The sequence below is a fragment of the Muscardinus avellanarius genome (assembly GCF_963383645.1).
Source record: "Muscardinus avellanarius genome assembly, chromosome: 4".
Lineage (NCBI taxonomy): Eukaryota > Metazoa > Chordata > Mammalia > Rodentia > Gliridae > Muscardinus > Muscardinus avellanarius.
In genome coordinates, this window is record NC_137789.1 from 9,669,130 (window position 1) to 9,695,490 (window position 26,361).

At 49.4% G+C, this 26,361-nt stretch overlaps 1 protein-coding gene across 1 annotated transcript in view; it reads right to left on the bottom strand.

Moving 5' to 3' along the window:
• The window catches only part of TG (thyroglobulin), a gene marked incomplete at both ends in the record, with an annotated part of 221,122 nt that overhangs the window by 12,597 nt on the left and 182,164 nt on the right, over positions 1-26,361 (bottom strand). The window contains 4 exons of the mRNA XM_080694713.1: positions 2,845-2,952; positions 5,677-5,858; positions 18,026-18,193; positions 19,136-19,300. Coding sequence (XP_080550839.1) covers positions 2,845-2,952; positions 5,677-5,858; positions 18,026-18,193; positions 19,136-19,300 — 623 coding nt within the window. The remainder of the gene's footprint in view (positions 1-2,844; positions 2,953-5,676; positions 5,859-18,025; positions 18,194-19,135; positions 19,301-26,361) is intronic.

Here is a 26,361-nt window from a genome sequence, read left to right on the forward strand (position 1 = left end):
ACACACAGAGAAATTAGCAAGAATGACTACTAATAAAACAGAACACTTTTAAGAACTCACAGTATTATCAGTTGCATGAACACGGTCTAAGTACCTTACTGGACTGGACTGTTCCTTCTTGGGACAATGTGAGCTGGCGAAATGTCATGTGATGAGATGGAGTGAAGGATGAGGGTTATTGTGACATTGTCTCAGGCTACTGCTGACCTTCTGGCTTATCACCAGAAGGGTCACATACAGTCCCGAGGATCACAGATCCATGCATGGCAGCTGGACTGCGGTAACTGCAGCTGCAGAAAGCTCTACCAGGAATAAGGGCCTCAACTATAGGGTAGGACCTACAGGTCCAAGGATGGAGCTGGATTTCAGTAGGTGGCCATTATTTAGCCTACTGCAGGGACCCTGCTAACTTTATTGGTCTATCCTACGTGTTCATAGGACTCTCCTCTATTCTTGTAAAGTAACATGGGTAAAGCCCTAGGTAAGCTAGATAATTATATCCAGATATCGTTAATACCAACCCTGAGAATGGAGGTTATAATCATCCTTGTTTCACAAATGATTCTGCAGATCAGGGAGGCAAGGACCCCGCCTAAGAAGGCATTGCTGATGAGTGTGACTCACCCCACCCCCGGAGTGGCTGCTTCTCCCACTTGTCTCCCTGTTGCGAGTAACAAAGACCAAGAGCAAAGACCGTTAATGCCTTTGAGCCCAAGTGGCAGGCCTTGCTTCCACTTGCTCATGGAAAACAACACATGCATCTTTTAGATGCCTTCCCCTGAGGGTGTCACCTATAAATGAACGCTGGAGGTGCTAGGCACAACTTTCCTGCCCTCGGAAGAGTCCATGGCTTCCCCAAAGCCTCTGTGTGCTGTGGCTAGTCACATGGAAGCCAGGCCCCACTGGAAACCATCCTAGGGTTTCCCCATACATGAGAGAGGCGGGGACTGCTATGGCATGAGCGTAAAACAGGTATCCGTGGTGCCCCTCCAGAGCCTGCGTGTCCACATCCCCAGCCCCCTCCATGCCTTGCTCCTGACTCTGCAAACTGAGGCAAAGCTCAGAAATTGCCACCGAGGGCCAGAAATGTTTATACACATTTGTAAGTCCAGTACTTGGGAGGCTGAGACAGGAGGATCGCAGGTTTGCGGCCAGCCTCAGAAACTTAGGCCTTCGGCAACTTAGTGAGACCTTGTTCCCAAATAAGAAGTAAAATAGGGCTGGGGGTGTAGCTCAAAGGTGGAATGCTCCTGGGTACCAGGGATTGAAACCTGGTACTATATACACACAGGCACACACACACACACACACACACACACACACACACACACATACACACACACATACTACAATTTGCCCTGGATCCCTCCTGCTTTCTATGTTCTGCTAAAGAGCTACAAACTCATACCTTTTCCTTCTTTCTTCCTTTCTTCCTTTCTTCCTTTCTTTCTTTCATATTTCTTTTTTTGTTTTATAATTTTTTCTTTGTTTCTGAAAAAACCAGGGCTACATTTTCTGGTCATTGTTTCTTCCCTCATCCCCAGTTTTCTTTCATTTGTACCTTGTGTTTCTCTTTCCCATTTTGATGAATTTTTGTACCTGAGACGTTTATCATAAAGTGCCTTGGGCCTATCCTAGAAGTAAGAATGTTGTATAAACTAGAGGTCAAGAAAATCTTCTTTTGGTTGAAAAGAACCCTTTCATACTTTGGAAAGTTATTCTCTTAAGCGAAGCATTTAAGTTCTAGAAATGTGAACAGGTAGGAGCAATAACAATGGAAAACCTATTCCCCAAGCTTACCTAATCAGTCAGTCCCTCAGCTGTAAAGGAGAACAAAACAGTGTCATGTGCAGGCAAAGGGGTGGAGCTAGAGAAAATTATGCCATGTGAGATCAGCCAGTCACAGAAAGTACATGGCTGTTAGGTTTTCTCTCATCTGTGGGTGCTAGAGGGAAGTTGGGTAACAAAAGGAACTTCAGATAAAGGGAGAGGAGATGATGGGGAGGCTGGGTGAAGGCAACAAGAGTTCACAATGCGGTGTCCAAACTCAGAACGGTCAATACCAATGTCAACAATGTGCTGGGGGAAAGCGGAGGCGCTGGGTGGGATCCAGAGGGAAACATACCAAATGCCGTGTTCCTGTGTGTTCCTATCGCTCTGAAACTCATTGTCATGTACAATTACAACGCACCAATGAAAGTATATCTTTTTCTAATTTTTTGGAGGTACTGAGGATGGAACCCAGGGGCATTCTACCTCCAAGCTATACCCCCAGACCTATTTCTCTCTCTTCCTCCCTTCCTTCCTTCCTTCTTTCTTTTCTTTTCTTTTCTTTTCTTTTCTTTTCTTTTTTTTTTTGCAGTACTGGGGATGGAACCCAAGGGCATTCTACCTCGAGCAACACCCCCAGCTCTATTTTTTTTAACTCTTTATTCTGAAACAGGGTCTCACTGCATTGCAAAGGGCCTCACTAAGTAGCTGAGGCTGTCTGCAAACCGCAATCCTCCTGTCTCAGCCTCCTGAATGCTGGGATTACAAGCGTGCGCCACCACACTCAGCAAAAGTATATCTTAAGAAATAACCACTGTGGCAGCGCCAAAGTGCGTCATCGTTTCTACTCTTCTTTTGCTTTCCCGGGGTGCAGTGCCATGAGATAAAGTAGCTATTCCTCTTATTCCTATTTCCCGTTTGGAGAGGTGGAATGCCGTGTCCTGTGTCACTGGGCAGAGACGCCCACCTCTGTCCTGCCCTCCTTCATCAGCATCCCCGTGGGTGATAGCCATGGCGGGACTCCTGGCAGGCTGTCTGGTTCACCTACACACCCATAGCATCTGCCCTCCTTACCTGCTATGCCCATAGTTTTCAGGTGTGTGGTATAGGAAGACATTTCCTCGATCCCTCCTTGCCCAGAGCCTGGCCATGTTGATCATGGGGCAGATGATAAAGTAGTCCCTGGAGACAGGACAGAGGAGGGAGTCTAGTTACACACAGCTCCCTGGACAGCAGCCCCCAAGCTCCCCTGGCCAGGCCCACAGAGGACACCCTTCTCCTGCTCCCAGCACTCCTCCCCCAAGTGGCTTTGCTACCCTACTAGTGGACAGCTGGGGTACAGCACCCCATGTGCTCTGCTTAAGTGGGGACCACTATGCCAAACTAGTGCCCGTGGTGATTCATCTTGGGGATCTAGAGACCCAGGGGATGAACTTCCTTCTAGAACATTAATTTTACTTAAAGATTTGGAAGCAAAACATTTTATAGTAAGTGCACAGTAAATATTTTATAGTAAACCAGAGTAAATATACCATGGAATAGAACAGTAAATAAGTGTGCATTGTGAAAGTGAATTGAGCCCTCAAAAATTTTTTAGACATATGATACCCTTAGACCTGGAGCTTTCACCTGGAGATGAAGTTGTCTTGCCCCTTCCCCCAGTGAACTCTTGGCAATATCTGGAGACATTTGGGAGTTATCATGACTGGGGTTGAAAGTTTCCATTGGCATCTAGTTGGGCAGGGGCCAGGGATGCTAAACACCCTCTAATGCAGAGGACAGTTTCCCTCAGAAGAATTATCCACAAAACATCAGGAGTGAGGAAGTGGAGAACCCCCACCTGACTAACAGGGTTTCACTTAGCTCCCCCTTTGGGAGCAATGCACATGAAGCCAGGAAGCATCAGCTTAGGATGTGGGGTGCATGTGTTGATACACAGGCTGCACGCCTAAAGAGTAGGCAGTCCTGGGTAGAACTGGGGAGCTCCGGTTGACACCTGGACTACCAGGCTTCGAAGCCTATCTGCACACAGCTGAGCATGGTGAGCTGTCTTCTCCTCTCCTGACCTCCTTCCCTGCTGAGAACTGGGCTTGGAGGAACCGACCTGGCGGAGATTTTGCAATGACTAAGGCTTAGCATATCACAGACCCCTCAGTAAAGAGGGATGCCTCTTCCTGGTCCTTGAGATGAAAGCGTTGGTAAGCCAGGGTGCAGCAGGGATGCTGAGGGGAGGCTCCAAGGTGGGCAGCCAGGTGGCCTGGAAGGGCAGGAGGCAGCAGAGCCTCCCTGTGAGCATCACAGGGAAGGGATTGAACCTAGAGGACTGAACCAGCTGGCAGCCCTGGGCAGTGACACTGCTGGGAGACTGGACACAGGGAGGCCCACAGGAAGCTGTTGCTGGAATTCATCCAGGAAAGACCAAGGCTCTAAGCTAAGGTAGGCCTGGGGCTGCCTCCTCAGGGAGGCCTGCTTAATTACTCTAACTTCCTCAGCCTCAACCCCGCCCCTAGCATGAGGTGGCCTTAAAGCTCGATGCAGCTGACTTTGAACAAGAACCTAGGTTTCTGAGCTCCCTACCACTCGGGGCTGGGGCACAGGGCTGGACATCTGTGAGTTCTTATGGTCAGCTCAGGGCTGGGCTTCCAGAAACAGCTGCTAGCTGTTTGTTAGAAAACAGAGTTCCCCACCAGAGAGACAATTAAAGCCTTTCTTCTCCCAAAGATCCAAGTGGGTGGTACAAAGTTTGAGTCTGAGGTAGTGACCACAGCCTCTGGGTGGAGGGGCCCAGCCTGCAGTGGGATTCCAGCACCTTACATTTGTCCCTTCCCAACAGAGTTCTGGTCAGTAAGGTTGCCTGGGACTGCTGCCTTGACACTGTCCCTGCTTGCAGGGACAGACTGCAGAAGTTGGGTGTGGACATCCCAGGGGAAGAGAAAAAAAGAAGATAAAGGATGCTGATCTCTACTCCAACCACATCCTTCCACCTGGAGGGCAGCCCTGCCAGGGAAGCTGAGAACATGTCGGGCCCCAGTGGCCCCAGAGCTGAGTCCTTGCTGTGTTCTCCTCCCCAGAGCCTCAGAAGGAAGGGGGAGCCGCAACCTGGTCATTTCTTCCTTGTTCCTATACAAGACTCGTTTTTTGCACATCCACCATATAAGACACAGTCATTGTCTTAGTGAGTTCATGATGTGCTAGCAGAGTTAGGCCAGTCCTGACATCCAGCGCTGCAGGAGGGAAGCTGGGATGGAGTGGGGTGGAGTGGGGTGGAGCAGCTTTTCACTGTTTTGGGGTTGGGCTGGCTTTCTAAGAGAGAGAATCTTGAGCAGTGGAGGGGAACAGAGGTACTGATAAGGTATAAACAATAGGCTCAAGAAACAGCACCCCACCAGGGCTATGCTCAAAGGAACACCAATGAACCCTGGGGCTCCTCCTGCTTGAGCTGTGATGATTGCACAAAATCCACCCTGCCTGAGCTTCCTTTCCTGAATGCAAGGTGAACTCTGGCTGCAGGAGGAGCCATCACAGAGTTTGCAGAAACAGCAGCATCTCCAAGCCTGAGCCACCCTGCCTGGGGTCTCAGCAGCAGCCAGGATGAGAGCAGCCAGGCCAGGGTGCGGGAGGGTTTCTGCTGGCCCCTGCAGCATGCACTTTGCTCCTCTCTGTCCTCCAATGGCTCCTGCAAGCACAGGAAGAGCTGGGCACCCTCCTTTCTCCACTGGCTCCAGCACAGGGCCCGCCCCACACTTCCCCAGGGATGCCCCTTAGGGGTGGTTGCCCATGCTTCAGACTGAACAATAGGTACAGAGGAGACTGCAAAGGCACCCAGCCAGCTCTCCTGCAGGATCTGAGCATCTGCCGGATCCCCCAACTCCAGACAGCTGAGTCACACTGTGCCAGCTCCCGTACCGGGTGGCGTTCTCCAGCGCCCGGGAGAAGGAGGCGTAGTCATCGGTGGAGTGCTCCAAGGAGTAATACCAGGTGGCCGCAGCCAGGACACGGGCGTCTGAGTCTTCGCCACCCAGAGAGTTCTGCAGCGCCTGGTAAAAGGCTGTTTTGCTGTTGGTCCGGCCTTGGCTTTCCTCAAATTGCTAAAAAAAATAAAAAATAAAATAAAAGACATAATATTCCCCAATCACATTGTGAAAAGCCCAAATCAGTGAACCTCTTTGTTCCAGAATTTTCTAAGAGGCAGTGACACATAGCATTAAGTACCTGGGTGCTAGAGCCAGTCAAGGGTTTCACCTTTCTGTGCCTTCCTTTCCCCATCTGGAAATGAACACGCCTTCCTTTCATGTAGGATTAGGAGAAGGCCCACTGAGGTCAAAGTACTTAAGGCAGCTAGAGAGAGCCATTCTGGCCCCCTGACAGCAGGTCACACCCACATCTCCCTGGCACCGCTGGTGCCCTCAGCTGGCTCCTGCATCTCTAGGGTCTGGCGTGAGAGGCTGGGTTCAGCTCCATCCACTGCCCCATCACTGAGATTATGGATGAGCAGGTTCACAGGAAGGAACGCGTCCTCTCAGGCCACCTGTAGGCTGGGAAACATGCTGGCCAGCTCCCGGCTCATGTTCTGGTTGGGAGAGGTAGAAATAGGAAAGAGAATGCATGTCCACTGAGGGACATCGGGGCAGGGTAAGAGGAGAGGGAAAGGCTGTGGCTAGGGGCATAGGTCCAGACGGGAACCACTCTCTCTCCTCCCTCCCTCTCGGCCTTTCTTGTCCTTGCTGCTGTCTGCACTAAAGCGTCCACAGCTGGTCATTTCCTTGCTCAGGACTCAGTTTTCTCATTTCCATTGATGGGTTGCAATAAAATGTGAGGGTCATAGCTCCCGGAGTGAGTCCCAGACTTCCAGGCCTCTGCACAGGTCCATGGTGTATGTTCATGGGCTTCTAGATCTTATGTCAACCACAGCCCTGCTTATTGGCACACCCTGGCATGTTGACGTTGCTTCTCTAAACATTCCCAGGTACACAGGAGCCTGATCAGAAGTCATGGAGCAGGGCACTCAGCGGCTACCCTTCAGTTCTCTGTGAGGATGGGCTGACCCTGAGTCCATTGGAGGAAGAGAACCTAGACCCAGAGGGATGATAGCTGTTCAAGGGTACTCCCCGGCTACACACCAGCCTCAGAGAGCACGGAGCTGAAACAGGAGCCCGGCGCCAAGGGGTCCTCACTTAATTGTCTCCATAATATTTTAGTTCTTGGAAAGAAGTCAGAAACAACTATGAAGACACCTTAGTATCAAATGTGTCTGAATGGGGAACACTGAGTAATTTTCCATCAATAACTTCCAGCTCTCCATGATCGGGATGGAAGATCGGGGTCCTGGAAGAAAGAGATTTCCTGCACAGGGCACACAAATACAGTCACGTGCACACACTCAAACACGGTTCCTCACAGACCCTGAGTGACCTTGTGAATAGCTCCCATAGCCCTGACTCTTGCCATGAGCAACACGTCTGAGGGCGTCCCCTCTAGCCGGCCTCACTGCACTAGTCGGCTGACCATGCTTTGCTGTGTTCTCTTAGGTAGGTTCACAGCACAATGAGAGTTTGCGAGTATTACTATACTTAGATATAGAATATCCCCTGAAGAGCTATAAATTGGTGATTGGAATTGATATAATTGAATCATCAGGATTGTAATCTTATAGTGGATAGATCTGGATTTATCTGGGTGCTGACCTAGGCTGGTAGGGTGTAGCTGGAGAAATTGGGTCCCAGCGGTGTGGCCTTAGGGTTGTGTTTGTGTCTTGGAATCCCCTTGCTTGCTGGGTCCTTCTCTCTCACTTTGGCCTTCATCATGTGGGAGCAGGGCCTCGCTCGCTCTTTCCCTCTATCTGCTTTTGGAGATTATGCCCTGGCTACCAGATCTTGGCCTCGCAGGACTGAACCTGAAATCTCCAAAAAACTGTCAACAAATAAGTCTTTCTTCCTCTAACAGCATGTGGTCAGGTCTTTTGGATTAGCAAGAGAATGTTGGCCAAGACAAGAGGGGGTACACTATAGCAACCTTTGTCTTTTCTGTTTGGAATATTTTTTTTTTTTGCTGGTCTGGGGATGGAAACCAGGGGCATTCGACCTCTGAGCTACACCCCCTGCCCTTGTTTTTATTCTTTATTTTGAAACTGGGTCTCACTGAGTTGCAGAGGGCCTCACTGAGTAGCTGAGGCTGTCCGCGAACCGCGATCCTCCAGGTTTCAGCCTCCCGAATGCTGGGATTACAAGCGTGCGCCACCATGCCCGGCTTGGAATATTTCATAATAAAACACCACTAGTGCCTGGAGTGGTGGCGCACGCTTGCAATCCCCGCGCTTGGGAGGCAAGGACAGGAGGATTGCGCAGGTTCGAAGCCAGCTGCACTGGCTTAAGAGACCCTGTTTCCAAATAAAAATATAAAATAGGTCTGGGAGTATAGCCTGGAGGTAGAAGGGCTGCCAGGAACCCCAGTACCTCAAAAAAAAAATTAAAAAATAAACAACATTAGTAACCATTCATATAGCTCCCATTACATACCAATTCATATTAACATTTCACATGGGATTCACGGAAGCAGCCACACGGCGTGGGGGGCTGGGCATTATGTCACCCCCACCCTCACTGTAGCCCCAGCCTGATGGTGTCTGTATCCTGTTCAGGGCCACACAGCCAGCAGCACTAATGGATTCAGCCCATGTGACTGCTGGTGGCAATTGGGCCCTGGCCCCTGCTTTAACATAACCAGACCCCACATTGGAATTGAGCACACTGGGGTCCGATGCACACAGGACACAGGGAGAGGAAGTCTACCATGGGGTACCAGCCCAGAGTTAAAGGGAAGAGGACTGAGTTTGGAGTCGACCTTAGAATTCAAGTGCCACCTGTCAGGTGCTGGGAGATCTTGGAAAAGACAGTTTATGTCCCTTTGAGGCTCACATCTTTAGTAGCATAACACTGTGCCAGCCCTGTTTTTGCCTCCTGTGAGGATTAAACAATCCCGCAAATTCATCTGACAACATTGCTGTGCATGGTGTGGGCTGAGAGGAGCCAGGAGGTCCCTGTGCAAGTGCCGGCCTGGAGCCAGCGGTCCAAGCTTGGATCCCGTCCCTTGCATTTCCCAGCTGTGTGACTTTGGACATGTCACTTAACCTCTCCAATCCTCAGGTTTCTCGCAGGCAAAGTGGAACTCATTAAAATCTCCTTCACGGTATTGTCTTGAGCATTAGAAATGGCACTGTGAAGGACCTAGCTCAATGTCTGGCCTATAGCACTAAATGAAAGAGATTTGTTTTAGTAATCTTGGGTTTCATTGGTGTCAATTAGAAAACTATTGTCCTTGGGTCCCCCTAGGCCCCAAGAATGGAACCCTTCTGACCCCATTTCTGCTCTGTTCACAGAGTCAGACCCACCAGTGTCTGAGGTGGGCATCAGGAATGCCCCCACTGTGCAATACCCACAGAGAGAGAATGGCCCAGGGCTCTGTCTCCCCATCTTCTTTCCCCTCCCATCTCCCCACTATTGGCTCATCACTGAACAGAACACCCAGCAGTTTTTTAATTGATGCCAATGAAACCCAAGATTCAGCAGAGAGCTGAATGTGCTGTATGTTGTTACTGGTGCTAGAGATATGTAGATTCAACCTGATGTCCAGGTTAGAGGGGCCAGGAGCAGCCATGTCTCAGAGAGAGGGGCCAGAGCAGGGCTGGTCTCATCAGTGGTGGAGCCCCACAGATCAGTGCTAGAAAGTGACTGACTCCTTTCAAGCAAAGACAGAGCCTCCTTGGAGGGCTCTGCAGAAGCCCCTTATAGAAGTGGTCCAAGCAGCTCCACAGCCAGGAAGCTGCAGGAGGGGCCTGGTTTACCCTTGCTTCCAGCAGGTCGAGATGGGCGCTCCCTTTCCCACTCGAAGAGGATCTGAGCCCTGGCTGGGCGTGGCCTTCCCACTTGTCACCATTCTAGAGACCAGTGGGGCCCTCGGGGTCATGTGTGGCAGGGACACATTTTCGGCAAGACCAGGACATGCCTCTCTTGGCTACTGGCTCGGCTCAGAGCGTAGGTGCTACTGCAGATTTAATTAAAGGGCCAGCAGGGGGGCCCCGTGGCCCCTGTGATGGCCAGCCACATCCACGAGCTGTAATTAAGGCAGGATCTGTTACAGGCAGTCGACAGGGGGCTATCAAGAATTGGCAGGACCCAGAGTGTGGTTTTAAAGGACAGCCATCTGCATGTCCTCAGGAGAGTTAGGCAGGGGGAAGCGCTGAGAGACAGGGCCAGATTTAGTGTGTTCCCAAGTGCCTCGCCCCTGAGAGGTCAGAACGTGGAATCTGGCCTTCAAAAAACCTGGGTTCAAGTTGAGTGTGGTGGTGGCACATGCCCGCAACCCCAGTATTTTGGAGGCTGAGATCGGAGGATCGCGGTTCATGGACAGCCTCTGCTACTTAGTGAGGCCCTGTTTCAAAATAAAGAATAAAAAATAGGGCAGGGGTGTAGCTCGAAGGTTAAGACCTGCAAAAACAAAAACAAATAAACAAATAAAACAAAACAAAACAAAAAAAACCTGGGTTCAAATCCAGGTCTGGGATATCACCTCTGATGATTCGTTCCCAATGAATAACCTTGTTCAATGGTGGCCCTCGGCAAGCTTCCGCTCCAGGCCAGAACAGGGCCCACGTTAACATCATGTGAATTAGTTATTATGAAGTGGATGACACATGTGGGCGAATAGAATTTCTCCCTCCCCGCCAGCTAGCAGTTTACTAAAACAAAAGCCAAAGTGCAGGTAAGAGGTGTCCTTATGTCACCCCCAAGTTCATCTGGGAGAATTCGTAGAAGCCCTTGACCTCTAACACTCTGCTAATAAATCAGCCACCTCCACGTGGTGTCTACTAGCACCAGCAGCCCAAGGCATTTGCAACCTTCCATGAGCAAAAGAGGCTTTTGGAACCTCATGGGTATTCTGGTTGTATGGGGTGGGAGGTACCCACAAGTCTTTGTCCTGTAGACTGCTAGGAACAGGCAGGGTGCTGGTAGGTGAGGGTCTCCACTGTGCTTTGGGCCATGGGAGTGGGCAGCGTGGAGTCAAGACTGGAGAGGCTGAGGGTCAGCTAAGTGGGTGGCAGGACCAGCATGGCAGAACAGAAGCAGGAGGTAGGGCCAGAGGGCCAGAAGGCTGCAGCCTCGCTCTGTTATGCTTTTAAGAAGAGCCCACAAGGGCTTGCCCGTTGTGGTGTACAGATGTAAGATGAAAGAGAGCAAGGTGCAGAGAGACCCTTGAAGTGACCCCACTCTGCAGGCCCCTGTAAGTGGACAGGACATGGGCCAGTGCTTCTCATGGGCTCTGGTGCAGGCCACATCCATCCTAGGCAGTGCTCAAAGCCCAGGTCCTCTTCCTGTACTCCCCAGGCCGGCCCCACCCTCTCCTTCTCAGGAAAAGGGGAAATGCAGACCTGTAGCCCTTTCTCCTCTTGAACAGGGGACTCCTTCCTTCCCCTTGAAGCCCATGCCACTGCTGAGGCTGGAACTGGTGTCTGGGCAAAATACACCCTCCCTCTCCGAGCTGCACCTGCAGCTCACTCCAGGGCTCCTTCCTTCCTGGAGCTAAGGGGTCCCTGCAGGTCCCAAGAGGGGCTCCTTTGGCTGCTTCCCATCGGCCTCTCTAGCCCAAGGGCACTCAGCATACAGTAGCCTTTATCAGTACCCTCCTCCTTTTTTCTTTTTTTCATGGCACTGGAGATGGAGACCAGGGTGGTCTACTTTTGAGCACCACTCCCAGCCCTTTCTTTTGAAACAGGGTCCCTCTAAGTTACCTTGAACCTGTGATCGTATCTCAACCTCCCAAGTGCCGGGATTACAGGCATGTGCTACTGCACTTAGCTCTGAACCTCAGCCCTTCTATGTGAATTTCCCTAAATTCCTGGAAGTCTCCCCAGCCCCTCCAAGCCAACAGGTGCACAGTTAGGTCTCATCCTCTCTACATTCTTCTTGATCACCCCAAGGACCTTCCCCTCCTGTTTCTGATCCTCAGTAAGACTTGCACCATGCACTGATGAAACACATGCACTTGCTGTTCTTCCTACTTCCCCAGAATCCTGTTTCATCCCACCCTGGCGATGCAATTCCCCTCCTGAGTCTCTGCCCACTTGCCTGCCTGGCCCTGAACAGAGGCAGAGGTGGGTTTCCATGGGGAAGGGTGAAGGAGCACTCTGTGTGTGGGAGGCCCTCAATACTATGGCCCAGATGCTCTCAGAATTTTGCAGGATCACAGCATGCTAGGCTTGAGAAGGAGATGGGCACAGAATGCCCAAATTAAAAATAAAAAGCCCGGGGTTGCGGCCAGCTTAGTAATGCCCTCTGCAACTTAGTGAGACCCTGTTTCAAATTAAAGAGTAAAAATAGGGATGGGAGTGTAGCTCAGAGGTAGAACACCTCTGTATTCAATCCTCAGTATCACACACACACACACACACACACATACACACACACACACACACAGGAAGAGACTATCAGCTTTCAGCTGGTTCTTGTGAGATTATAGAAATGGATGCATGAATGACTGAATATCCCTGAAATTCTGGAGAACTCCTTAGAAGATGGCACGCAAGCAACTTCTTGTCCATTTGATGGACAGAAATTGCAGACTGACCTGCTGCTGGCCAGGAATGGAGGAGTCAAGGTGAAGGTGTCATGGTTCTTACTATGGCGCAGAGGCTGGTAAGGTAGGAGAGGCCAGCTCAGGGCTGAGCAGAGTGCACCATGAATGCCCCGTTCTGCGGGTGTGCCATGCTGCAGAAGCTCGGTGACCACTCACGCTCTCCTGCTCACATGCTCGGGTCGCCACCCACCCCCGGCTTGCTCTGCTGAAATGGCCTTTATCTAGGTGTCCTGTGACCCACACGCTGTCAGCCCGGATCCCCGCCCTGCCTCACTCAACTTCCAGTGGCGTTTACCACCTGACCTCAGCCTCCTGACCGCAGCTTCCTTTTGGAATGTCTTTCCTTGGCTTTTGTGAGATTAAAATATCTGGGATTTCTTCCAAATCTGTATCCACAGTCCTGAACTCTCAACTCAGTTTCCACCTGCTAACCCAGGACGTGGCCTGAATCAAATCAGTCCTAAGGGTTCGCATCTCTACAGCCCTGTGAAGTGACCCAACACTGGAGCCCCCAGTAGCCTGGTCACCTGTCCTTCATCAGTTCTTCATTCAGCTGCCAGACTGAACTCTCTTGTTAAAAGAGTTCATCGGTATAATCACGTCCTGCCTTAAAAACACTCCAACCACCCACTGTTTGGAACACAGGTCTCATGCCGAAGTTTCCTCCTCTGCTTCCTCCTCGGCCGCCTCGGTCCCCAGCAGATCCAGGACCTGTGCACCAGGGACCCCTAGGTCTCTCCAGGGCTCCTTCTTACTACAAAACTCTCAACGCTAAGTCCCTTGTCCCATGTTTCTTTGACCTTATCCGTGTCCCCCCAGGAGAAAAGAGACTCCACACACCATGGGTGTTGTCTGTATGGCTAGACCACTTCCTGCCACCCCAGAGGCCAGAAGAGTCCAGCACAAAGGAATACTTAACAATCTCTGTTGGGTGTCCACACGAAGTAATGCACCCAGGACTCCTGATTACTCCATTTATTATAGTACTAAGGGATAAGGGGCAAACTTCTCTGCCCAGCACAGCAAGACTTAGTGTCTACCACACTTTTAAGGACCCACAAAATATTTTCTGTTATTTCTTGTAAAATTGGAATAATATATAAAAATAGTAACTAAGACATGATCATGATTCCAGTTTGGTTTGCACTCATCTTAATACCAATGCTGTCAGAACATGGAATGTTAATATTTGGAGTGGAGAGAGATGCTCCAACCCCCCGGGCCTCAGCTTTCTGTGAATGGGTCATTAGAGCTTGGGTTATGGGGGGAGATTAGATGAGGTTGGTATGTGAGTGCCTGGGCTAAGGCTTCACAGTGCAAACCTAGGGAGCTCAGAGACATAAAATATACCCGCAGAACCTTGGTTGGGAGCTGTTTTCTTCCTCCTCCTTCCCCTCCTTTTATTCTTCCTCCTTCCCCCTTTTCTCCTTCTCCTCTTTCTTCTTCTGATACTAGGAATTGAACCCAAGGGCATTCTACCTCCGAGGTACACCCCAGCTCATTTTACTTTTTTTTTTTTTTTTTTTTTTTTTTGGTTGGTTGGTTGAAACGGTCTTGCCAAGTTGTGCAGAGGTCTTTGCTAAGGTGCTGAGGTGATTCTCCTGTCCCAGCCTCCCAGGTACTGAGAGTGGCTTCCTATCCTAGATATCCTCTTCCTCTGACAACCTCGGAGGACACTGGCAGGGGGCCCATGTACCACTCAAAGGGAAAGACACTGCAGCTCGGACTTGCTAAGCAACTTGCCTAAGTCTGACAGCTGCAGCTGGGGATTGAGACCCAGTTTCCTAATTTTATGTCCCTGCTCCACCCTGGGCCCAGAACTGACACTCCCCCACCCACCCCAGATGCTAGGCCCTAGTGCTTCTTGTCAGGAAATATCACGTGCATGCTGGAGACTCCCGGGTGTGCTTCTTTACTATAGTCTGTCACCAAGGACTTGATATCCCTGTTCTGGGGCTCTTGCCAGCGCCTCGGCTGCCGGGTGCTCCCTTCTAACTCCCAGCTGCCCCCCACCACCAGGAGGACCCCGCTCCACCTGCTCATGACAGCCCACTGGGGTGCGGCCACAGCAGCGCTCTGTCTCTGATTTTTTTTTTTTTTTTTTTGCCTTCCGCGGAGATGCCTTGCTTAGAGGAGAGGGCTGAGCCTTGCATCTTGGAACAAATCGGCTTCTGATCATGCAAATGAACGCCCGGTTAATGTAGGCATGCTGTCAATTTCACCAGCAAGGAAAAGAGAAAGGAGGGGGCAATTCCCCACGATAGAGACTGATGAGGTTTTCAAAAGAAAGCTGCTACTTTGAGAAACAAGATCATTTTTTGTGAAAGGAACCAGCCCAGACACTTCGAGTGGTCCTGATGCCCCGCAGGTACGTCGTCGGTAACTTTGCTGGGTGTTATCTGTACTCCGAACTCGCTGGGTGGGGTGTAGCTGGCCCAGGGTGGCAGAGAGCAAGGGTCTGCCCACCTGAATGATGGACCCCCTACCTGCCCACCCTGCCCACCCTCTTTGGTCTGAGGGGTTCCAGGGGGTCTCTGCCGAGGTGGTGGCTGGATCCGGGGGACTCCTACCCTTCCTGGGACTCCCTGGGAGGCTGGGTTGTGTGTTTGTAGACCGGGCTCTGGGTGGCACTGCTGCTGGGTTGGCAAGAGGAGGGAGCACGAATATGTGTGCATGTGTGCCTGCTCTGATTCTGAAAATTGGTCGCAGGTCAGGTGAGCTGATTTGGTGGTTGAATGTTCTTTGTACTCCTGCTTTTTTGTGGATAAATCTCTGGATACCAACCCTTCTACTGAAATATTTTAAAAATTGAGTGAATAAAACTAACATTTATTGAGGTCAAACTATTTTCCAGACTCTGGCATATATTTAAATCCACTGAGCATCTTTACAAGGTTTTACTAAAAACCTCCCAATTTACAGATAGGGAAACTGAGGCCCCATGCTCTGGGAAGCTTGAATGCTCCTGAATTACAATGCAAGGGTGTCCTGGACTCTTTCCCTGCTCTGTTGAAGGATGACACATGGCCAACCCATTGTGTCACCCACGATGGCAGCGCCCCTGTAGATCCCAGAGACCACCTGTCCCTGTCTCTGGAGGTCCAGGAATCATCTCTCCACAGAGCATACACCTATCTGCTTTTCAGTGTTTGCTTATCCTAACCAGACTGTGCCTCCCCCAGGGCAAGAATTCAACTGATGTTTATGCCCTAAACACCTGGCACATAATCGGTGATGCTGGAAATTCCAGCTAGCTCAGCAAACAGAACCTGGTGCCAGACAATTGTGCTTGGCCGCCTGCAGTCTGGGTCTGAGAAGCAGATCCTGAGGGAACTGAGGCATTGTGCTACCTGGGGACATTCTAGAAGAGGGAGCAGCCAAACCCACGGTAGCGCTGAGGACGACACATTGGAGGAGCGCCAGGAGGACCCCCTGCCATAGCAGGTGCGCACTGAGCCTGGAGGGAGGAGCCAGAAAAGAGGGTGTGGTTCAAAGAACCAGAGTTATGAGAGCAATCGAAGCCTTTGCCACAGACCAAGGGCAAATAAGCCATCCCATGGAAGAGCCTCTATTGTATACAACACACTACATATTAATGTAGAGCAACAGCAGGGATTAATTCATCATCTTTCATCTTTTGAGGTAGTTAACATTGTTTGTGTGTGTCTGGCCCAAACCAGTCCTTCACATAGTCCTTCACATATGTGGACCAGTCCTGGTCCACATATGTCCTTCACATAGAAACATGGAAAACATAAAAATAGATACATTTACATATATTTGGTGGTGCTGGGGATTAGAGTCGGGATTAAATTCAGGGGCGCTCTACCACTGAGTCACACCCTTTCCCCATTCCATCTTAAGTTTTTTAAAATTTTGAAACAGAGTCTCCCCAAATTACTAAGGCTGGCCTAGAACTTCTGATCTTCCTGTCTCAGCCTTTCTAGTACTAGGATTACAGATGTACACCATTGGACATGGCTATAGTTACTTTTTAAAAATTTGAGGCCAGGTGTGGTGGCACACGCCTGTAAGCCCAGCATTCGGGAGGCTGAGATGGGAGGATCGCAGTTTGCAGACAGCCTCAGCTACCTGGCGAGGCCCTTCACAGCTCAGTGAGACCCTGTCAAAAATAAAAAGGCAGCGGGCGTGGTGGCCAATACTTGTAATCCCAGCCTTCATGAGGCTGGGACTGGAAGATCAGCCACTTAGGCCCTCCGCAACTCAATGAGACCCTGTTTCAAAATAAAGAATAAAAAAATAGGGCAGGGGTGTAGCTCAGAGGTCGAATGCCCCTGGGTTCTATCTCCATACCTGCAAAAATAAATAAATAAATAAATAAATAAATAAATAAATAAATAAATAAATAAATAAATAAATAATTTAAAAGACTAAAAAATAGGGCTAGGGGTGTAGCTCGGAGGTAGAATGCCCCTGGGCTCCATCCCCAGTACCTCAAAAAAAAAATTTAGCACTAAATCCACATTTCTTTAAATAATTTTTTCCCATGCAATAACATTTGATGAACATTCCTCTAGCCAGTAGATGGACATCTAGTTCATCCTTTTTAACACCTGCATAATATTTAATAGTTTGTGTGGATCTTAATTTAGTCATCCATTTTCCATGAATGGACATTAGAGCTGCTTCCAATTGTATTTGCCAAATAACTAATGGTGTTATAAGTATCACTGTGCACATATCATGCAAAATCAGTGTTTTAATTGCTGTGATATTGAACTCCCCCAAGTGATATGTTAGCCAAGGGAAATAGAATAACCCAAAGAAATGCAGGATTCTGTCTGGATGCCTTAACATGATTTTTAAATTAATGCTTTGTAATTAATAGACCTGAAAGAGACCTGTGCTGGATGTGGGGGGGTGCCCCCCATCTCATGCCCACAGAAAGCCGAAAGCCTCTTCCTGTGTTTTATGGGAGAGGTTCTACCCCACCACCAGTCTGACCACCAAAAGAGTCTAAGTTAAGAGTAGGGAGGGGCAGGCAGAGAGGAGAAGTGCCACCTCTTCCAGGGTTAGCCCGTCCTAGTGAACAGCCACAACTTCCAGCCAGAGCAAGAACTGTGTGCGCAGGCAGATAAAAGACCTCACAGCTCATGCCCACTCACAGTTCCTCCAACATATGACAAGAAGCTGTGGTGTTGACAGGTGTGATGTATTTGCTCTCCTGGGTAAGAAAACCAACTTGGAAGTCTGGTGTATGGGCGTGCCTTCCAGGACTTGGAATGGTGAGGTTGTCTCAGCTCCCTGTATCCCTCCTCTCCTTCTCCCAGTCCTCTCAAGCATCTTCCGGAGCCAGAACCTGGACATCCCAGCTCGGAATCCCTGAGGCTCTGAGCGCCTGGGTCCATACCTTCTTGCAGTTTTCTAAGGCCATGCATCCACAGTTGTAACTTGTGGCTATATCTATGCTGTTCCCTACCCAGCAAGCACCTTATTTCTGAACCAATTCCCACTTCCAAACTCATATAGCTTCCACACATGGTGATTTTCCAGCAATCCTTTTGCAAACAAGCAAGTAAGCCAATGACTCTTAAGTAGGGTCAGAATTTGAGGCCCAGAGCCCCTGGAGGTTCAGGGCCAGCTAGAGACCCCGGAGACTACCAACCTTCACAGCTTTTGCTCTGTTGATGATCCCATCATCCTGAGAACTTCCAATCAGCAGGTCCACCTTCGCCCGTGGAGACCTCTGTAGTGCTCTGGCGGGAGCTTCGCGGAGGAACTGGCCATCGACCACGGGAGCCCAGTAGTGGAAAGGGCCACTCACAGCCAGGAGCTGTGTGATGCAAGGGGTACTGTTATTTATACGGATTTTATTTTTATAAAGTAGTACTGGAATAATGAGTTACAATGCTTTGTGGTTATATTGCTTTGTTTAATGAGGTCCCAACCCTAATGCCTCACCATAGTGAATACACACGTTGGATATCCATCGGGGCTCTGTTGGTAAGGAAGGGGGAGCTGATCAGGATTCTGGGAAGAAGGGCCAGGGGCTGGACAAATCTGACTCTCACCAAGGGTCCCCAGGAGAACCTCCCTGCTGAGATGACAACAGATCCCCAGGGAGGAATGGGCAAGTGGTTGAAGGTAAAGGGGGAGGGGCTCTAACAAGTGAGACCTTCAAGGTTAGCCATGATCAGAACGTCAACTTTAGCTTGCCTTTGGAGAAGCCAAGGATAAGACCGAACCCAGGTCTGTGAGTCCAGGCTCCTGGCTAAGGGGCGTAAGCAGTTCACTGAAATGACAAGTTATTCCAGCTGGTGTCCTTTTCACTAATCACGAGGACAGCCAGAGTCCTCAGCTGTAAGCAAGGTATTTGCTGGCGACCTGGGGGCACACAGCTGCCCCAGAGAAGTGGTGTGGCCTCAGATCCACTGTACCTGTGAAACTATCTCAGCAACATCCAGTGTAAACAATGGACCTGAGTGAGCACCCTCCGCCATCCTGGCACAGAACACTTCATCTTATCCTCCCACTTCAAAAGGTCTATATCACGATACCCATTGAGTTGCAGAGAGACCTGTCTACCTTCAATGCCATGCTCCGGCCAGTGTGGCCTGCAGCCTGTGCATGGCTGGGGCTCAGGCAGTGATGATCTGGCTCCAGCTGGTCATCACCTGCTGTGTGGCTCAGTGAGTCCCATCTCTTCTCTGTGCCTTGGCTTCCCATGCTGAAAAGAGATTGCTTTCCCCTTTCCAGCCCCCACCCAAGTGCACACCTTGGTCTGGGCGTCATTGAGGATGTTGGCAGGCTTCTGGCGCAGGCAGGACACCATTTCCTGGCTGGACGAGGTGGGACAGTCGACCTCTTTTGCCAAAGCCACTGCCTGCTGCCGAGCCCTGTCTGGGCTGATGATGGCCGCCGGGGAGAGCGCGGAGCCTCCCTGGAAGAGAAACAGGTGAATGTGGGTCTTGGGTGGAGGGATGTTGCCACAGCTCTGTCCCTGGAAAGCACAGTGGCCACCAACCTTCAGGTCAGGGCAGAAAACACACATTAAGAATGAGACCAGATGGGCCATGTGCAGAGTGGAAGGCAGGGGAGAAGCCACGGTCAGTCCTGTCCACGACAGAGCCCCAGTCCCAGGCTCCGAGTCCCAGAGGCTGCCTGGGGGAAAAGCCCTATGCCTCACACCTGGATTCCAGCTCCACACAGTGACTTCAGAGTGTCACTCCTCAGCTCAATCCGACTTCAGCCCAAGTGGATGCCCCGAGAGTGGGCTGCTTCTTAGTCCCCAGGGCTCATGCTGACAGGAGCTTTCTCTGTGCCAGGACTGCACCTGGCATCACAGATGGTCATGCATGTAACCTCACAGCCGTCCTGCAGGGTGCATTGCAGATGAGGGAGTAGGAGCCTGGAGAGGCAGATACCTTGTCTAAGATCGCAGGGATAGAGGCAGAGCCAGGATCTGACTCCAGCAGTCAAGCCCTTGGCCTCTGTGTTTTACCTAGTCCTGGAGGTTCTTGACGACAGCTGGCACTATTGTTATTTCTCATATCTGTGTTTAGTTGTCAGGTTCAAGGAGAGAACTGACAGCCAGAAGTTCAGTTAAGAGACAGGAAAGCGTGCAGGGCATGGAGTCAGAGGATGTAGTGGCAGCGCGGCCTGGTGCCAGGAGCCCTTTCAACAGCCCTGAGCTGCTCAGACCAGGCCTGGCAGCTTGGCCACTGACTGGAGGCAGCAACAGGCAGACATGTGGTTTTCTCTCCTTAATTAGATAATAAACCCTGGCACCATCTGGCTTAGGACAAGACGCACAAAGCCAGGCCCCAGAGCCCTGTGATCGCCAGCCAGTGGCTCACTGTGAGCTTCAGCTTCCATAAAAGAGAGAGAGTCCTTGTTCCAGGCTCACTTGAGAATAAGCAGCAGCCAGGGTCAAGAAGTCAGCCAGCCCAGAGCCTGGGACTCAGAATTGGGACTGTGACCCAGGGTGAAGGTGAGTGAGCTCCATGGTTGAGTTCTCTGCCCTCGGGTTTATTGTTCTTCCCGGGAGAACTAGGGATGTGCTCTTTCTTAGCATAAAGCACACACTCCCCAAGATACCGAGACCAAAGCCCCACATTTCAAGTACCAGGGTAGACGAGCTGGGGCTGTGGGACCTGGAGGACATTGAGGATTTGGGGAGGGGCCCCTGATGTTTTCAACAGCTTTGCATGCTATAAAAAGCTGGGTTCCCAATATGGTGAGGAAGTGGTTAAAGGCGTAGGCTCCACTGATACTGACATGGCTTAGAGAACTTTCCTCTCAGAGTATTCTGCTTTAATTGATCTTTCAGAAAGAAACCTCTATCTTCGTGGAAAATTGGTTAACTTAATCAACGGCCAGCTTGCTCCTCACTTTAAAGCCCCTGATTGGATGCAAAACAAAACAAAACAAAGCAAAACTTGGAGGTAGGGTGGTTGTTAATCAGAGTTGTACAAAGAGCACTGGCTTTGGAGGCAGAGGGACCCGGTCTGAATTCCACAACCACGGGTGAATGGCCAGTTCAGGGCCTGCACTTCCTCATTTTGAATGGGACTAGGAGTCCTGCTGCATAGGCCCACCGTGAGCTGCACGTGGCGGGTGCTGGTGGAGTCTTGGGTGTGCTCTCCATGGGATATGATGGCTGGGGCCTGGGTCAGCACTGAGCTACTCACTGTCAGCCCGCAGGGCGTGAGGCACCAGGGTCTTCTAGTCCGCACCGTCATGACAACAGGCCTTATCTAAATCTGACCTAGCTATTAAGTGGCAATGAATTTCCTCTTGTTTTTTTTTTTTCTTAACTTTAAAAATAGCTTGGGCAGAAACCACAACTTCTGCCCACAGTTTATTCTTCCTGTAGCCTCTGAACATTGTCTTGACCTCAGCCACTAGTTTCCTCGGACCGAGACCTGCCTCTGTGCAAACACACACACAAACACACGGCCACAGGCAGAGAGACACTTGCACAGACAAAAATACAGACACACACAGCCACAGGCAGAGACACACACAGACAAAAATACAGGCGCACACAGACACAGGCAGAGACACTCACACACAGACAAAAATACAGACACACACAGCCACAGGCAGAGACACACACAGACAAAAATACAGGCGCACACAGACACAGGCAGAGACACACACAGAGACATGATCCTCATAGACAAAAATAAAGACACACCCTCACAACACACACACAGATAAAAATACAGACACACACAGCTACAGGCAGAAACACACACAGACAAAAATACAGACACACACACAGCCACAAGCAGACACACTCACATACAGATAAAAATACAGACACACATAGCCACAAGCAGAGACACACACACAGACAAAAATACAGACATGCACACACAAACACACACACAGCCACAGGCAGACACACTCACACAGACAAAAATACAGACATGCACACATAGCCACAGGCAGAAACACACACACACAGACAAAAATATAGACATCCACACACAGCCACAGGCAGATACACACACACACAGATAAAAATACAGACACGCATACACAGCCACAGGCAGATATACACACAGATGATGCTCATAGACAAAAATACAGAGACACCCAGCCAGATACACACAGCCTTAGGCAGACACACACACACAAATACAGAGACACACATACACAGGCAGAGACACACTTACACACAGGCATGATGCTCACAATCCAAAATACAGACACATGCACACACATAGGGAAAGGCACACTCACACACAGACAAGACACACACAGACACACACGCCAGCCCTTCTGCCAATGGCCACTTCCTTGCCTCCCAGGAGGACCCACCCACGCTGGAGGGATGCTGGCTGATACAACTTTCACCTTGATGCCCAAGTCTCAGGGCCTCGGAGCTTGCTTTCCCTTGGTTTTTCCTAGGTGTCAGTTCTTGGCTGTAATAGGTGGAAGCCATGGCGTGGAGATGCACAAAGCAAGGGTGTAGCTTAGCCTTTGCTCAAAGTCCTTTGAAAACCAGGTGCAGGTTTCTTTTCTACCTTCTTAAAAGGCAATAAAGCAACAGGCTGGTACTGGCCATGGTCCAGGAAGTGTCTGATGGGTGATGGACAGGATTTGAAGGAAGCTAGAGGAGGTTGATTCTTTAGGAGATATTAATAGATGCGTGCCTCTGTGTGTGTGTGCGTTTGTGTGTGTGTGTGTGTGTGTGTGCACATGTGTGAATGTGTGTGCTTAAATAGAAATGGAACATAACTAACACCTGTAAGGACCTTTTAAGAGCCAGGGCACTCATGCACATTTCCCACAGGACCCCACCTTGGCCCTCCAAGTATCACTGTTCCCATTTTGCAGATGGGGAGACTAAAGCCCAGAGTGGGTAATTTGTCTAAGACCTTGAAACTATTAAGTGGCAGGATGGTAAAGCCTTTAGTTCCCCACACAGTACCACTCACCACTGCATTCAGTGATAACTAAGCCCATGGCTGATTTTCTTAGATTCCACCCCACTCACAAGTGGTGGTGGTGGCCGTGACTCATAAGCAAGACCTTTGCCAAGGTGGTCAGGACAGCAAGGGAAGGGATGGGGTCTGGCTTCCCTCCTGGCAAGAGTGCTGAGTGGAGAGCAGTCTCAACCAGGGCTTGGAAGGTGCTATGTCTGAGGACTGGAAGACCACTTGGCGACAAAACAGAATACATCCTGTCGCTTCACTGTGCATTTACACCTGCACTGCACTGATTTCATAGTGTTCTCACCTGTGTTGCTTATTTGACCACCCACGCCTCTTAGGAAGTGGGAACAGCCAATGCTCTTAAAACAAACATACACTGCTTAATTCAGCATTCCTTAGAGCATGTCCCTACTTCATGCCAAGAATTTGTGTGGACTCAGGAAAGATTGCAATAACCTGCTAGTAGCAAGGAGAAGAGGTTAAACCTGGGCTTCCTAAGGTGCTTTCCCACAATGCCATGCGGCCTCGTGGATGGCAGGGTCTAATTGGGATTCATGGGCATCCTGTTTCCCTCCATCTCCCCCATCACAAACATTCCACCAGGCATCTATGGATAGTCCAACTGTATCAATTCCTAGAGTCCTCTCCCCATTCAAAGGGAGAAAATGAGTAGTTTTGTTGGCTTTTTAGACTTCTCAAAAGAGCTTAACTTTTCTCCATATCAGTATTAAATTTGTAATTAGAAAGATATTTAACTTATATTTAAAGGATGAATTCTATAACTGTAGTGAAACTCTCACCCAGAGGAGAGCATTCACCATCACATAAGCAGACCAGTGGAGAAGTGGCCTGACCGAGGTAATTAGGAACACTTTACAGGAAATAAGAGTGGCAATGGAAGAAGGACCCTGGGAAGGGAAGACCGGGGAGGGGACACTGTCTTCACAGACTAGTCTAGCCAAATGACAGCTCTTTTTACAACTTGGAAAAAGGTGGCCTGCAGTGCCCTACGTGTATATACACTGGAGTTACTTGGTTTGATTTGACGCAAAACAGAACACCTTTTACAAACTTTAAAGCAAATATGGCAGTACAAAAATGCACCATAAAAATACAGGCTAGTGAAACAAACAACATTAAAATCACATCTAATCCTCCCTAGCACAAACAACCTAGTAACAAATACCGTTAGCCTCCTCGCATGTCTCTTCCATATGAAGAAGCTGTGTGTATGTGTGCAAGTATGCACACATATATTTATGTATATGTGTGTGTAGAAAATAAATGAAATGAGCCGGGCGTGGTGGCACACGCTTGTAATCCCCGCACTTGGGAGGCGGAGACAGGAGGATCGTGCAGGTTCGAAGCCAGCCGGGCTGGCTTAAGAGACCCTGTTCCCAAAAAAATAAAATAGGTCTGGGAGTGTAGCATGGAGGTAGAAGGGCTTCCAGGAACCCCAGTACCACCAAAAAAAGAAAAAAGAAAGAAAAGAAATGAAATGAAATGAGATGACGTGGCAACCTATATCTTTTACTTAATAGTCTACTGTAAATATCACTCTGTGCCACTACCTGCTCATCTATACGACTGCTTCAGCCAGTGGGCTAACTTGAACATGAACACTGGTGGCAGCATTGTTCATGATTGTCCATAAGTGGAAACAGCCCAAATGTCATTCAGTTGATAAACAGATAAGAAAAATATGATGCATCTATATAATGGGATATTACTCAGCAATAAAAAAGAAATAAGTACTGATACATGCGCTGATATAATTAAAATACGAAGCCAGGCATAAAAGGCCATATGTGATATAATTTCATTTATCAAAGTGGAATCTTCTTGACATATTCCATACGTCAAGAACAGGCAGATCTACAGAGACAGAAAGTAGGTTAGTGGGTCCCTGGGGCTGAGCATGGGAGGGTGGGAGTGGAACCGTTAGGTGCTATGGTGACTCTCTGTTTATTACTCTGAGAAGCTGCCAAACCATTTCCAAAGTGGCTGTGCCATCTTATTATTCCCACCAGCAATTCATGAACGCTCGCGTTTCTCCACATCCTCGTCGACGCTCATCGTTGTCTGGTTTTTGTTTCGTTATTGTTGTTGACTATCACCATCCTAGGGGTATGAAGTGGTACCTCACTGTGGTTTTGATTTGCATTTCTCTAATGAATGATGTTGAGAATCCTTTCTTGTGCTTGATGGGCTCTTTCTCCATCTTCTTTGAAAAATGATCTATGCAGATTCCTTGTCTATTTTTAAATTGAGGTACTTGTCTTTTGGTTACTAAGTTATAAATTCTCTTTATATTTGCCCCATATAAGACCCTTATCAGACATATGATTGAAAAGTATTTTCTCCCATTCCGTACACCATCTTCTATTTTCTGATGGTATCTTTTGCAGCACAAAGATTTCTAATTTTTTCTTTTTTGTGGTATCGGGTGTGGAACCTAGGGGCATTTTACCTCTGAGCAATGCCCTCAGCCCTATTTTTCATTCTGTATTTGAAACAAGGTCTTACTGAGTGGCAGAGGGCCTCACTCAGTAGCTGAGGCTGGCTATGAACCACGATCCTCTTGTCTCAGTCTCCCAAATACTGGGATTATAAGTGGGCACCACCACACCTGAATGAACTACAATGGATATAGATTTTTCTTGTGTTGCTTGTCCTTTTGGTGTCCAATCTAAGAACTGCTTGTCTAAATGTACTGGAATCCTTTCTGGCATTCTACGAATACATATTTTTAATTTTTTTTCTTTACAATGTACTATGTTTTTATTTGCAAAAAGACAAAGAAGAAAAAAGAAGAAGAAAAAAAAAAAAACAAGGTGTCCTACTGGCTATGTCTATACCCGGAGGAAAGAAAAAGGTGACTTCTCTGTGCCACACGCTTGCCAGACTGTTCTAGATTTGTGCTTACCAAACCTTGAGACCAGTGAGCGCCAAGTGAGCTTCTTTTATCAAAGCATGACGGCGGCTCAGAGAGGACAAAACACTTCTCCAAATCACCCATTGCCCCCCATTTGGGAGCGGGATCATGCCATTTGTCTCCTCCTGTTTCCTTGACAGGAAACAGAATCTGCACTCAACCCCTCCCCCCTTGTCTGGGCTTCTTTGGCAAAGGTCCCTGTGGCTTATTGGACCACCGCTGTACCTACAGGGCTGTGGCAGAGGTCCCCCCCAGGCCTCCGTGAGGACCTCAAGTGCTTATCCCACCAGACCCTTCTGCCTGGACATGGGGAGGCCCGGCCTTGGCTGCATCTCATTAGAATGGAACACACAACTGTCACATTCCCTCCAGGTCTTGCAGACCTGACAAAACGCCTTTTTCCATCTGTTGCGAACATTGTGTCTAATTGCCTCTGTCACCTTCTGGCTGTCAGAAGCCATTTAAATGCTTGGCACTTGGAAATTACTGCTTTTCCAGGCAAAAGTGTCGTACTTGGGATGTGGCACCGTGAGTGATAGCCGAGGGGATGGCTGCCCTCTCATTTTAGAGAGAATTTAAAATGAAGGCACTGGAGCTGCCCGCTCTGCTCCCAGGCGTGTG